The 13,662-nt window shown below is 42.0% G+C and overlaps 1 protein-coding gene and 1 long non-coding RNA gene across 2 annotated transcripts in view; both read left to right on the forward strand.

The window, feature by feature from the left end:
- The first annotated feature begins 1,369 nt into the window (after positions 1-1,369).
- LOC133170068 (uncharacterized) overlaps positions 1,370-13,662 on the forward strand; it is a 102,772-nt gene continuing 90,479 nt past the window's right edge. Inside the window, exons 1-2 of the long non-coding RNA XR_009718492.1 lie at positions 1,370-1,482; positions 2,647-2,759. This is a non-coding gene — a long non-coding RNA (uncharacterized LOC133170068). The remainder of the gene's footprint in view (positions 1,483-2,646; positions 2,760-13,662) is intronic.
- Positions 10,471-13,028, forward strand: LOC133170051 (suppressor of cytokine signaling 3-like). The gene is made up of 2 exons (XM_061302697.1): positions 10,471-10,667; positions 11,766-13,028. Exon 2 carries the CDS (start codon positions 11,860-11,862, stop codon positions 12,472-12,474), a length of 615 nt encoding a protein of 204 aa, XP_061158681.1. The 5' UTR covers positions 10,471-10,667; positions 11,766-11,859; the 3' UTR covers positions 12,475-13,028.

Raw genomic sequence — 13,662 nt, forward strand, 5'->3', positions numbered from 1 at the left:
ATACTTGTGTGTTATGGACGGCAGGGGGCGTTATGAGACTACTAAGTGCAGTCTGAGGAAAGGCTTCATAAAATCTTTTACAATCAATCCTTAATGTTCTAATAGGCCCACTGGCTGGTTCCTTGTTCACTGATGCAAAAGCCCGATTTTCTTCCAGCTAATTTTCTGCATATGAATTAAACATCTGCATGTTTTTCTAGCCTGAAGCAATTCCACAGCTTCACGTGTGCATGTGTGTCCGATCTCAGCATATATGCAGCGGAAATACGTACATTATGCCTGGAAATACTTTTGTGAATACTTTCAATGGATTGGACACTCGTGCAGTGAACATCAGGTCACAGGGGATTGCAGTTTACAAATAAGCAACGTGATGGAGGACACAAGGTCATACGCCGCCTTGAATGGTGCACATCTCAGCCGTCGAGGATGATAATGGTTATGATGCTCTCTGTGTGTGGGGAAAATGGTGACCTCCCTCGTGAGACATCACTACAAACAGCAAAACACAGTAAAGCTGGATGACAGCACTAAAGCCGACTGAAAAATTATACACTGCAAAATTGTCCAGAGGTAGGCTGAAGGCGAGCACTTTTCAACACGAGCAATTCGATTAACCATCTGAAGAAACTCAGTCAGAGACATACCTCGGAGCGACCGCTCGAGATGATAACTGTTACACTGCTGGGTTAATAAAGTTTCCTACTCTGGCTCAGATGTCACACAGAGCTGTTTCTCAGCACCATGCGGCCGCATACAAAGTGAGCTTTGAGTTACATTTTGTGGATGAAAATCCAAACAGGTTTACTGGAAACAGATGTTGAGAAGCTTTTTTTTTTATTAATAAAGACCCTGTTCCATAATTTATTTTCAAACAATATACCACTGAAACAAGTGCATCCCTGATTTTAATGTAAATGTTGGGATCGAGATGGGGTCAAAAATGTCACATTCATAGGGACCATCACATTTCTTTTTCATTTTAACTGCACAAAAACATGCAAATCGAAAATTTGACAACTCTAATTTCTGCCAAAAAATCCATCTTGTACAGTGCTTTTTAAAAAATTATAAAATTTTGTCGCTAGGAAAGAGTGTATCAGGTTTTGTGCATTAATATCACACCAATGTTATTTTTATAATTTTCCATTGGACATTTTTGTAGGCCACATTTTTGAGGAGCAAGTGTGCCAGTTTTTTTTTTTTTATAGCTTTGCCAACTGAAACTAATAATTTAAAGATCAGAGGTTCCATAATAAACAATTTGTACGTGCCCCAGTGATCGCTCCAATATTATCATTTGCGGTTTCCCCAGCGGAGCCTCGCGCCTTTTTTTTTTTTTTTTTCTCGAGTGTGCCGCTTCCAATTAGGCCCAGATTGTTTCCCAGAAGCGTCCCTCCGCCTTTCTCCTCCTGGCGCAGGCACGGCGGCGGGAGAACCGAAGGTACCCCGTAACGGGAGTCAACAGTGTGGCACAGGCAAGTGAGTACGTTACCAAACAAACCCATATTACAATTGTGGCCTGGCTGTTACACTTTTCACACGCGTTAATTCGAAAAGATAGCGTCGCGCGGAGAGCTGGGGCAAAAACCCGGAAGTAAAGAAAAACGTTTTTTATTGTAGTTTGTTTTCATTTTCAACATTTTTTAACAGAGTTTGACCAATTAATGCCTAATCAATACAAAAGGAGAACAAACAAGAAATTTGTTAGTTGCATATATCCCGTCATGCATTGCGTCATCGAGTTTGTTGTCTTCCACCGCCCGTCCATTTTGTGTGTAAAGCGGTTACAAAATACAGATAAATACAATTATTACGAATGTTTCATATTTGCTAAGTGTAAATGCTATAGTATATGTCCTGCACAACACATTCATGGCATTTAATTAAAAAAAAATATATATATATATATGTCGTTTTTGCTAGCTATCCCGTCATGCATTGCGTTGTAGTTCTTTTGAATATTATTTTTGCATCCTTCAATAGGGTTATGGCTAAAATACAACTGCCACATATTTATTGAAAATGCACTTAAGAAGTGAGCAGCATTGTTTTTTTTGTTTTTTTACAGCCATACAATAAATCACTGTTGCAACATTATACACTGGAGAGGGACAGTGAATGATTCCTGAGGGCAGCGTTTCTCAGAAAGAGGATTAGAAGGCAGCCACAACAAAACATGTCCTCCTTTTTCTTCCTATGGATTGTTGTGTGTCGTTAGATGAGCATGGCTATTGTGCACGTGATGCAGCATTGTCTTTTCAGACTTCCAATGAAATCTCACTTCTAAAAGGGAAGTAGATCACAATTTGTTCAGTCACCCTGGTTGACATCCAAATATTGCTTTTTTCTAAACTATTTTTGCTCATAAGTCATGTGAAGTGGATATTTCCAGGCAACTGCTGATTAAATACTACTCTAACTTCTGTCATAGAATTACACGTTGCTTTGGAAAAATGACATTTTTTCCTCGTAAATTTAACGGTTATTTTCATGCAATCCCTTTTTCTTTGCTAGTGATACCACAACCTTGATGCATTTTGTTTTTTTAATAAAGAAAAATTATATTAAATTTGCATGTTTTTTTTTAAATTACACTCTGACCTGGCTCCACTAGTCTAAACACGGCATTCTGATCCATCTCAGGAGGTGTCCATTTTACCACCTGCTGTCAACTGAAAATGACAGTTCCCGCGCCTCAAGTCACAACCAATCACGGCTCAGCTTGTGAACATCACATGACCAAACTCCGACAACAGGTAAGGCATATAATCTACAATGTTATATTCTCTCTTTTTCTTTTTTTGTATATTATTAAATTTGAGGGAGTGACAAATAAATCTCCTTTTTGATTCCTAAAACTAATTCTTAATATGCGTTGCATTACACAATTGTTTACTGTTTTTATATGCATGTGTAGTATTTAAAAAATGGTTCGACCAGTTCCCGTTGTACGGTAAATTGCATTTCATGTCACACTGGTAAGGGTACCCATTTAGATTTCCCAAATGTTGCCTCTGGGAGGAGGAAAAGAAGCTTTCCTGGAACTTGTGCATGTAATTGTTTTGTTTTATTTGCGTCTTATCAGCAGACCAGAATAGGAATAGGCCGCATTTTATGACTTGTAAGTGTGAATATGTGCAGACAATAAAAGGCTTCTGTCAATGATTTGACACGTTAGCAGAAGTTGATGTAATGTGACTGCCCGGATTGCCAGCATTCATTATTACACTTACTGGAAGGGATGGACTTTGTTTTTGGGGGGTGGCGGGTGAGAAGGAAAATGTGGCATTTTGTGCGCATTCACTTGTGCATTTGTGTGTGTGTGTGTGTGGCTTTCATTCTGGGAATTCTGGTTGTGTGTGTGTTTGTGGTGTGCCAGCATTATCTCCTGTGGGAATTTTAACAAGTGACCTCACGTCTCATTACGTTGTTGCGCCCCCCCCGCCCCCCACCAAAGCTTGTGGTGCACATTCATAATGTCCACACTTGACGGCAAAGACTTCTGAAATGGCGCAAGGTGTTTTGTTGACCCGCTGTTCGGAACTCACTGTACCGGTCCTTCTAGGATTCCTAGCTGGGAAGTGGGAGGGAGCAAAACAATAATAAGAATTTGAAAAAAAATAAAAGCAGGCAGTGCTTTTGGCGTGCCTCCAGAAGAATTTCCTGTCGTTGGGGAGCGCCCATTTTGAAGGGAACAAAAGGAAATGGCATGAATGCTGTTGGCGTGATAGTGTATCATTTTGGTTTTCGTCTTCTGTAATTTTTTTTTCTTCTCCGCCTCCAATCACACCACACTGTGGAAAACAACCTGGTGTGCGGGCCCTCAAGTGCCATGAGTTATTTACTGAAGTACTATCAAGCAGTAACCAAGCAGGTGCATGTCACAATGTCGGCAGGCGGACTAACTTTTCAAGTCAGTGCGCAGAGGCTGACAATGACCCCATAAAGTAAATTCCGAGAACTGACTTTCGCCGTCTCTCTGTCAGGTGGTTGCCATAGCGACTCGCTATGGAAAGATGTCGTGCAAAATATGGCGAACTTTTTTTTCTATCTGTTTGTCGAAGATAAATTGATATCTGCTAGTGCTGTTAACAAATTGAGGAGCGAGTTGGCCATTAAAAAACAACAACGCTGAATTATGAAAGCCTAGGATCCAGTCAAAGTGCAGACAAAGCAAAAAAGATGGCACTACATTCTTAGATTTGCAATTGTGGCAGAGTCCAAAAATACGACTGGTTCATGAAGCAGATTTGAAGCTTCATCATCTCATGACTAAAAAAAAAGACAGGGATAAATCATAAGTCATGAGTCTGACCTCTTAAACATCACGATTAACCTTAGAGTCCCTGTAAGGAGGTCAAGTGGACTCGTGCATGAGCTTGTGTGCCTAAATGTAGAAATACGCTGTCATGTATGAAGTCATACTCCCTAATTAAAATAGGGGAAGTGTGTCATGCTGTGTGATGTATTTTTCTTGGACACTTTGGCGCCAGGCGTGACTTGTTACAATGTTGCAATGGTGTCAAAATACGCGTATTGTTGAATACATTAGCGGCTTATTTCTTTTATGACCTTTTCCTTCCCCTCTTGCCATTTAAGGATACATTTCTGGTGTCCTAGGTTGCCGATAGTGTCCTCGCCCCACCTGCATCGCAAACAAAGGCTCCATTGAAGCGTGCGAAAAGGGCTCGCGCTCCCCTCGTATGATCTCATTGTACGTGTGACCACATTTACGCGCTGAGTCATGAAAATCGCTTCCTGATGCCATCAAAGCAGAAGGCATGTGGCGTCCTGAAACATCTGCCAGGTAAAGGAGGAAAGCTCCTTCAAAAGAAAATCTTTGAAACGCGGCAGTGCGCGGCGCTCGGCTTTGGCTACTTCTCAAATGTTGTAGTCGTCGTACATTTATACAGCAATTATCGGCCGTGCAATCTGGCTATCGTGGAAGCATCTAGCCATGCTTCCATCCATCCTCGCAGGTGTGTCTGTGCGTCATGTGAACCTACACACACACTCGTAGACGTGCGCGCGCTCACACACTTTCTATTTGGAAACTTCTTACCGGCATGGTACAGGATCAGATTACTGCCCGCTTTTGCATGGCCTCATCATGCGGATAACAATTTGGACCGCTTGTTTTGCATATGAATAATGCGCGTGTGTCTCTATACGTGCGTGTGTGTGTGTGTGTGTGTGTGTGTGTGTGTTCGTGTTTAAAAACCACAACCTTCTCAGCTATCAGCGCGGTTGAGTCCGAGCTGCTGTTCCAGCGCAGACACATTCATTAGCCTTCTTCCCAATGACATCAGCCTGCTATTTCCAGACCCGCTGGTGGGAATCAAAGTCCATTCTGAACATCCCCATTATGTCACCGCCTCCTCCGTCTCCCGCCACCCGATACTGATAAACGGACGGCGGCGGCGGTGCCAGGCAGCCCGGGTCGGATCAATCCTAATACCGCCATGAATAACAACGGCCCGTTCTCAGCATGAGCTATTTGCCAGATAGGCATTTTTTACTCTGGGTGTGTGTATCTATGACCTCATGACCTTATCAGGGTTACAAACTCACGCTATTTGTTTGCGATGATGATATGAGAAAAGAAAACTTATAAATAGTATTCTGACTGCTATATGTCTGACTAAATAAGTACTTGGATTTACAAGAAAATGTTCGCATTGTTGCAGGAATAAGCGCTGTTTCTCAATCCACACCTTTAATAGCACCTATTGTAAGCGAATATATAATTTTGTATGTCCGGGGTATGCAATGGTCCAATAAAAGACGATTTTGATACGCATTTCGATATATGATAGGTGCGATCCGATTTTAGGAGCGTTTATTTGAAAGTGAAACGATTCGGTTTGATTCAGCGGGATTCGAGAAAGAATGAGACGCTTTTCGTTTTACAATATATGCTTGTTGTTGTTGACACTTGTCATTTTAAAATAGAAATGAACGTGTCTGTAGTCTCCCTCCAAGATTCTGTTTCGTTCTCCAGTAAAGCACGATTCGATTTATTTCAAACTGAAACGATTCGATACAGTCACATCTTTTGAATCGAAAACGTTTTTCGATGGTTATTTTTTTCTGGGTACACCCTAATTGTATCTCTAGCTAGCTAGAATTGTGGCAATGCTTCCAAAACAGTTCCTTGGAATGGCTTATCTAAATCTTCATCCGTCCCCGTTACGCGTAAGTGCTCGAGTTTACGCGGAAACGTTGGTCCACGTTAGGAAAGCTTGGATATGTCGTCAATGAGGAAAACGGGAACAATCCAGAATGTTGTGAAGCAAGCACGCTTGAAGTTGCGCAAGTTTCTCCCACTTTCTGTATTTTGCAGCATGAAACAAGACAACAAAAAAGCCAGAGTGTTGCAAGCGAGCGTTGTGTTGCTTCAAATGACTTTCATCCGCAATGTGACTACATGACAAGGCGTGTGTGTGTGTGTGTGTGGGGTGCGTGTGCGTGTGTGTGCGTGTGCCTGTGTGTGTGTGTGTTAATGTCAAAGGTGATCAATCATGGCAATCTATTCTTAATGACACCACGTTTCTTTCCCGTTAAATTTCAGGACAGCTAACAAGTGATGAGGAAGTTTCAAATTCCTTTAATTACCGTTTTGTTTTGCACATACACGTTGTCACCATTTAAAAAAAAAAATGACTGTAAAGAAACAAACAAATCAACCTGTGACGCGTCATGTGCTTCGCGTGTCAGCAATGTGAACACTGGCTATAATTACAACTTTGAGCAGTTGTTTTAGCAAAGCGTCTGATGCCAGGAAGAACCACAGTTAAGCGCTTCTGCAACATGCACTTTCGCAAAAAAAACACTCTTTCACGCACGTCTCCTTTGTTTATATGCAACAAGGACTCTTTGACTTCCTCCTGTAAAATATATTAAATACACAAATGTTTGTGAAAATAAAAATATACGCTGAATAATTCCACCGGAGGTTTTTAAATTATTTTAAATATTAAAAAAAGATCTTGGCTCAAGTTACATGACAGTTGTACCTGGTCGCAGATAATAGTAATTACCTTAATAACTGATGTAAAAGACGAGTGGAATGTCTGGCGAAAAAAAAGTTCCTTCATCCGGTTCTACCGCTACGGACGTAATTCGTTTGTACCAACAGGACACTTGCTATTGTGTAGAGTGCTGTAATATCGGGTTTTGTGACATGCATCAATGGTAGCACTGCATTCTGCATTGTGCTTTTTCCCAGAAGAGGCTTGTGACTGTAACAATATGCACCGCCGCCCTAAATAACCCTCTTGTAACAAACAGGCGCCCGTGTGAAGCTCTGCATGTGTTCTCCAGGCCTCGCCCGTTTTTTTTTCAGTTTTAACTTTTGCAGTCAACTTCACAAAACATATTCCGTTCGCATAACACATTGGTTTGATTTTGTTAACTTGTTAATGCTAAAGCTAACATGTTTTTTTGTTTGTTTTTTAAATCCTGAGAATTAAAAATGTAAAAAAATGCTAACTATTTAAGACATTTTGTCTATGTGGCCATCTTATTAGCTAGTTAGCTTGATCGTGCTAAAGTTAGCTGAGGTCATTAGGTTAGCGCACTCAAAAATCGGAGGTCTTGCAAAATAATGAGAACTAGTTTAGTTTTATCTGCCATGCATTATTATTGCTGTATAGCAATTTAAAATGACTCTTTGTGTCATGTATTACTTTTCACTGTGCAAGTGAGAAAAAAGTACGTATTCTAATTCCCTGAAGGCGGCAAGACAAACAAAATGTTCCAGAGAATTCCTGGAATTCTGCGACACGCACGTACGCACACACTCCGAGGAGTCAACACACAGCACGTGCTGTTGGTGTGAGGATTGCACTCTTGAGAAGGAAAAAAAAAGAAAGAAAATAAAGCAAGAACATGTCTCGCGGCTTGACACTTCCCATCATTGACAGTGAGAGAGGCTCAGTGAGCAGGAAGTGATTATCAGTGATCACATAGCGGCCTAGCCTGTTGGCTAAGCGGCACCGCATGAAAGAGGAAGCCTGCAGGTAGACACAGGAAGTGACTGCACATCTCCAGCTCATGACGGGAAGGCAGCAGGAAGGATGATGAGTGCGTTTCAATGCCAGGAAGCTGCCACCTGGCTGCGTGGCACGTATGTAGCTTGCTGGCATTACTAAATTACCGAGTCCAAATTCATTGGCCAAAATTTACACTACATGTTTTAAAAATGGAATCACCCTTTTCCTATTTTTTCTTCTCATTGTATCCAGCCTAATTTATTGCTTTAATTCTTTTTTAAAATCAAATGATCCTAGTTTTTTTTTAAACATTTTATTTCCTTTTATTTTCATAATTTTATTAAAAACGCATTAACCAATGCCTTTCATTATTACAGTTTTGTTAAAATATCAGCAAGTAGTAAACTAAATAACCCCTCAAAACATCTCATTTATTAATTTTATTTACTTAGTATGTTTTTTTTAATTAGGAAAAAAATATAATTTAGCCCACTCCAAACATTACTCCCCCCTAATTCTGCAAACAAACAACCAGGCAATGAAAACTTCCCTGGCAGAGGTAACAATCCCTTCCTTAGCAAGGCCCTGACATTCTGCCTGCACGACAAATATTTAGTTTGAAAACATTTTTTTTTTTCCCTCGTCATTCCAGGGGGAAGAATTCCTGCAAACTTCCCGTGTGTGCCCAACGGCCTTTTTACGGGAATGGTGAGCGAGGCTACATTTCTGAGTCAGTGTGGGAAAAAGCAGCTGTTTTTTTTTTTGTTTTTTTTGAAGCGGTTTAAACCCACCAGTTGTCATGGACTAGACCTCACTACATAATTAAACTGACTGACTTTGCATAATAATGAGCCAGTGGACTTAAGCGCTGGAGTTTTGATTGAGTAGAATCTTCCATTTCTTTCTCATGTGGTGAAGCAGCATGTGGCTCAAGTGTTCCAAGTCGCCGCATACAAACCCACTTTTGTGTTCACAAGGCAATCCAACTTTTTGTAGAAGTGAGACAGCAAGTCAGAGGAGTCTGTATTTTACCAATGTGTATTACAGTAATATTCAAAGTACTGTATTTCCACAACAGTTCTCTTTTTAGCTACTTCTTGTCTTTGAAGGGGGAACGTTGTACTTGGACTTCCTTTTCTAGGAAGTGTGTAAATTACAGTGCGTGAGACGCAAGTCAGCAGGTCGTAATAGCAACCGTGCCGCTTGACATGGCGACCAATCAGAATGTTCTTCTCAGAGCCCCCTCACATATGGAGTCTTAGCTATCTAAGGGATTGGGGGAGGGAAAGTGAAAGGGTTGGTGGGGGGCTTTGAATGTGGATGTTAAGTACATGTCTCACCGCGATGACACGAGATTTTCTGGAAACAAGTTCCGACGCTATCTGCCCATCCCCCTGTCCCTTCTGAATCAGACAAGACCTGATGCCTCTGTGGGTCCAGCTGGCTACCCACAAGGCCCCCACTCTGCCCCCCCCCCCCTGATACGCCTCTGCTCACATCTGATATCATGGCTCATTTTTGCATGAGGGGCAAATGAGATCAGAGCCAGCAATTCTTGCTGTAGGTGAAGAATAGATATTTTTATTATATTTATACCAGACTGATAATTGATTTTCTTGCTAATGTTGTCAGTAATAGTGATGACTAAAGAATTGAGCTGGTTCAGGAAAGCCACGGCGCGGCACTGGAAGATTACCTGAGCCTTCTGCCGCCACTAGTGTCTGCGGTGATTGTGGCTGAGTCAGCAAGGCAAAGTCTCACTTGTGTTCAGCGTGAGCACCTTCTCAGTCACAAACACGATTGCCAAAGATACACTGTGTCTTTACGTAAAGCTTCTGGAATCACCATTGCTCATTCCAGACATTCCAATAACATCCTCCTTATGACCCATGCATCGGTGAGAAGTAATCATGTATCAGGTGTCTGTACATTTCAATTTCTTTATTATTTATTTTTAGTACAGGAATACTAAAAGATGAGTACTTCTAAATTGACTTCAAGTTGTCAACTCCTATTGTCCTGTAGAGTAGAATTCTTTCTCACGCATCTTGTGTGATATGAATTCTAGCGCCCCCTTTGGCCAAGTTGGTTCATGCAAGTTTTTTTCTTTTTTTTTTTTTTTTTTGTGGAAACCTCTTACCGAGAATTTCTGCGAAACTGATTACACAACCAAGCCTTTCGGCACCGTCAAAGTCCTTACCTCATAGCGTGACAATAAAGAGGAAGTTATACTCTGCAAATACGCAATTACGTACAGCATAACCTGTTTTTTTCTGTTTGTTGTGGCGATAAAGTAATTAAATGACGGATGATTAATAAAAGTGAATTCACCGACATGGGGAGGGTGAGTGAAAGAGAGAGAGAGAGAAATAGAGTTTCCTGTCAACTTGCCAGCGCCTTACTGGAAGGAGGGGGGGGAGGGGGTGGGGCCTGCTAGCCCAGCAGACGCACATTGAACAGCAAGAGGATCTGTATAAAGGCAACCCTGTGCTTCCAAGCAGGGCGCAGACGCCTTTCACAACTGCTCCAGCGCGCTCAACTTTGGCAAAGTCCCACAACTCCATTTTTGGGCTAGGAATTTCAATTACAAACCAAATAAGAAGGCACCTCATCACCGAGGAACATTTGGACCATTTGGATTTAAATTTTGAAAGGACTTTGGAACAAGAGGTGAGCATCTATCTTCTTTTTCTTTGTTTTTTTTTCCTCCCAGACTTATAACTTTTAAATCATGCATGTGGATATTATTGCTAGTATGTTTATCTCAGTTAGTTACAAAATAACAGACTGCCCCCCAAAAAGTAAAAAAAAAGCTTTTTAGGGAAAAAGAAAACAATGCTACAAATAACCAATATTTGCAGTTTAAAGCTCAAAATATTTTTTCTTATCAGTCTCTTAATTTTTCCCAGAGCTCTAGTTGTGTTTGTGAGCGACTAAGGACTTCCCGTGCAAATTTCACAAGAACTTTACTGGAACTGACCGTGGTGCCTGAGGCAGAGGGTTGCACAAACAAAAAGGACTTACCGGATTTGCACGCCATCCTAAATGGGAATGTATGATTCAAAGACGTTAAAACAAACAAGCACTATTCTCCAGTGGCACTCACAAGTTACACTGCCAGGAAAAACCTAGTCAAGCTGTCGAAAAGCTCATTGTTGGACTCCAAGGTGACTTTTCTTATTTGAGTACCTTTAACTACAATCAAAAGTTGCAGTACTTGAGCGTAACTTCAAATTAGGCAAACGGTACTCTCATCATCTCATTTTTACCCTCCAAATGTCACATTTATACTTTTATAAGGATCCAAAAATGAAATTGCCTCAATTAACCCTATCCCAAAGAAAACAGGAGACCCTCATCTTAATTATTTGACTCTCAAGTAAAAAGTTTATTTAGTTTAAAATCCAGTGATGTACCTACTGGACTGCGATTGGCCGATTATATTATTAGCTAAGATTCTTGTCTAGTCTGATCCTGACACCTACTAAATGTTTCTGTCGTGTATGACGCAAAGCAATATTGTTTCAAGCAGTGTTTCCCAACCTCTCTTGCGCCAAGGCTCAGATTTTCCATGGCAAAATGTCACAAATAGTGGAAAGACGGGTTAATGACGTATCTTGTGCCGTTTTGTTTTGGCGGTTCCTGAATTAAATATAGAAATTGTACAATACATTGGTTAAGATAAGTTCAGTTGTATTGAACTTTAGAGTTTTATATACAGCATCCAGACTTGGTGTGCTAACCTTGCTCCTCTTCCCGCTTCCTCAGGTGTCACCTCCTCAGAACACTTTTGTCCCAGTGTGGTCTTCTGCGGTGCCGCCCCACCTCCAGCACCATCTCACCACATAGTGGCCACAGCGCCATGGTAACTCTCAGCAAGGCCTACTCCGCCATGAGCAGCAGCCACTTGGACTCTCCCGGCATGCGGCTGCCTCAGCGCTACAAGACGTTCACGTCCAAGGCTCAGTACCAGATGGTGCTGGCCACCCTGCGCAAGCTGCAGGAGAGCGGCTTCTACTGGGGCGCCATCACGGGCAAGAACGCCAACAGCCTGCTGTGCGCCGAGAAGGCCGGCACCTTCCTGGTACGCGACAGCTCCGACAACCGCCACCTCTTCACGCTCAGCGTCAAAACGGCGGCGGGCACCAAGAACCTGCGGGTCCAGTGCGACGCCGCCTCCTTCTGCCTGCAGACGGACCCCAAGAACATCCACGCCGTGCCCCACTTTGACTGCATCCTCAAGCTGGTGCATTACTACATGCCCCAGAGCAGAGGGAACGGACGCAACGTGGACTATATTTACTCTGGTGGCGAGAAGGTGCCGCTGGAGTTGGTCACACCGCTGGCGTGTTGCCCGTCCACCTTGCAGCACTTATGCAGGAAGACGGTGAACGGACATTTGGACATTTCCTCCGCAAGGGACCAGCTGCCACATCCTCTGAGGCAATACATGCAGGATTATGACTCTCCTATTTAGAAGCTCATTCCAAGTCTGAGGGGAGCCACAAGGGAGGGAAGGACAGCCAGCCAGGAGTGAAGTTCCCGGCGAAGATGACGCACAGTTTCCCTCCGCTAATGATGCTGCTAACAATGTTCTGTGAGGCCTCGATGAGCGCGTTGGCGTCCGTCCATCCGTCCAACGGCAGTCCCCGGGATGGCCGTCCCAGAGCGTATTCTGGGAGTTTGTTCGACAAAAGCGGTCGAACCTTTACAAGGGCTGAACTTTGGACTGAATCCTCCGTGACGGGAGATTCACATGGTCATATTTTGTATTTTGTGAAACTTTTGGCACTGACAGGAACGCCACTCGCTCGCCAATGAATGTATTTAAACGAGACGAAACAAGGTTGTCTTAATCCACTGTCTTTTTTTTTTTTTTTACAACTCCATGTTTACATTTAAGACAAAATCTTTTATAAAGATGTACTTAAGATGCTTGAAGGTTGTCTGGTCGACACAACGATTTGCACTTATTTATATGTGGACAGACATTTCAGTAATTTATAATAAAGAATGTTATTTTTTTACTGAGCTGCATCTTGGTGTGTGCTTTGTTTCCCACCCTGTTGAATGGTGACTCTTGCATGGAGGTTTTAAATGTCACATGTAGAGGCAATCAGTCCTAATTATCCTACAATTAGTAGAAATCATGCAAATGGGAAACTGCACCTCTTGGCTTGAAATAGCTACATTACAAAAGAGTTAGGCTAATAGTAGTTTTTCTAGTACACATTAAAAAAAGTTGGCCCCTTTAAAAATGATCTACCGTTTTTTTCCATGTATAATGCGCAAAGTTTAGCTAATTTATTGTCCAAAAATCTGGGGTGCACATTATACATGGGTACAAAAAAAATTCTCAAAATTATTATTTTTTTTTTAAATCTGGATATCATGCGGAGGCCGCCATTACAGATGTGCTTTCTTCTCTGCCGTTCACTTCAAACACACTCCATACGAACACAATGCTCTCGTATCAGACGCTTGCTAGATCACCTGCTCGTTTGCTGTCACAATGTGACACAATGACACAAATCCGAAACATTTCTTCGCTATTGATTATGCTAGCGCATGCGCAGTGATACTGACCGGCAAAACATCCGGTTGTTCCCAAAGATGATCTTTTTTCTGAAATAATTTTACGTTCACGGACTTAAGTAGGAGTCAA

Source organism: Syngnathus typhle, linkage group LG17 (assembly GCF_033458585.1).
Source record: "Syngnathus typhle isolate RoL2023-S1 ecotype Sweden linkage group LG17, RoL_Styp_1.0, whole genome shotgun sequence".
NCBI classification, from domain to species: domain Eukaryota; kingdom Metazoa; phylum Chordata; class Actinopteri; order Syngnathiformes; family Syngnathidae; genus Syngnathus; species Syngnathus typhle.

Excerpts from the sequence above, each read along its gene's own strand:
- LOC133170051 (XM_061302697.1), top strand. The coding sequence starts at position 11,860 with ATGGTAACTCTCAGCAAGGCCTACTCCGCCATGAGCAGCAGCCACTTG.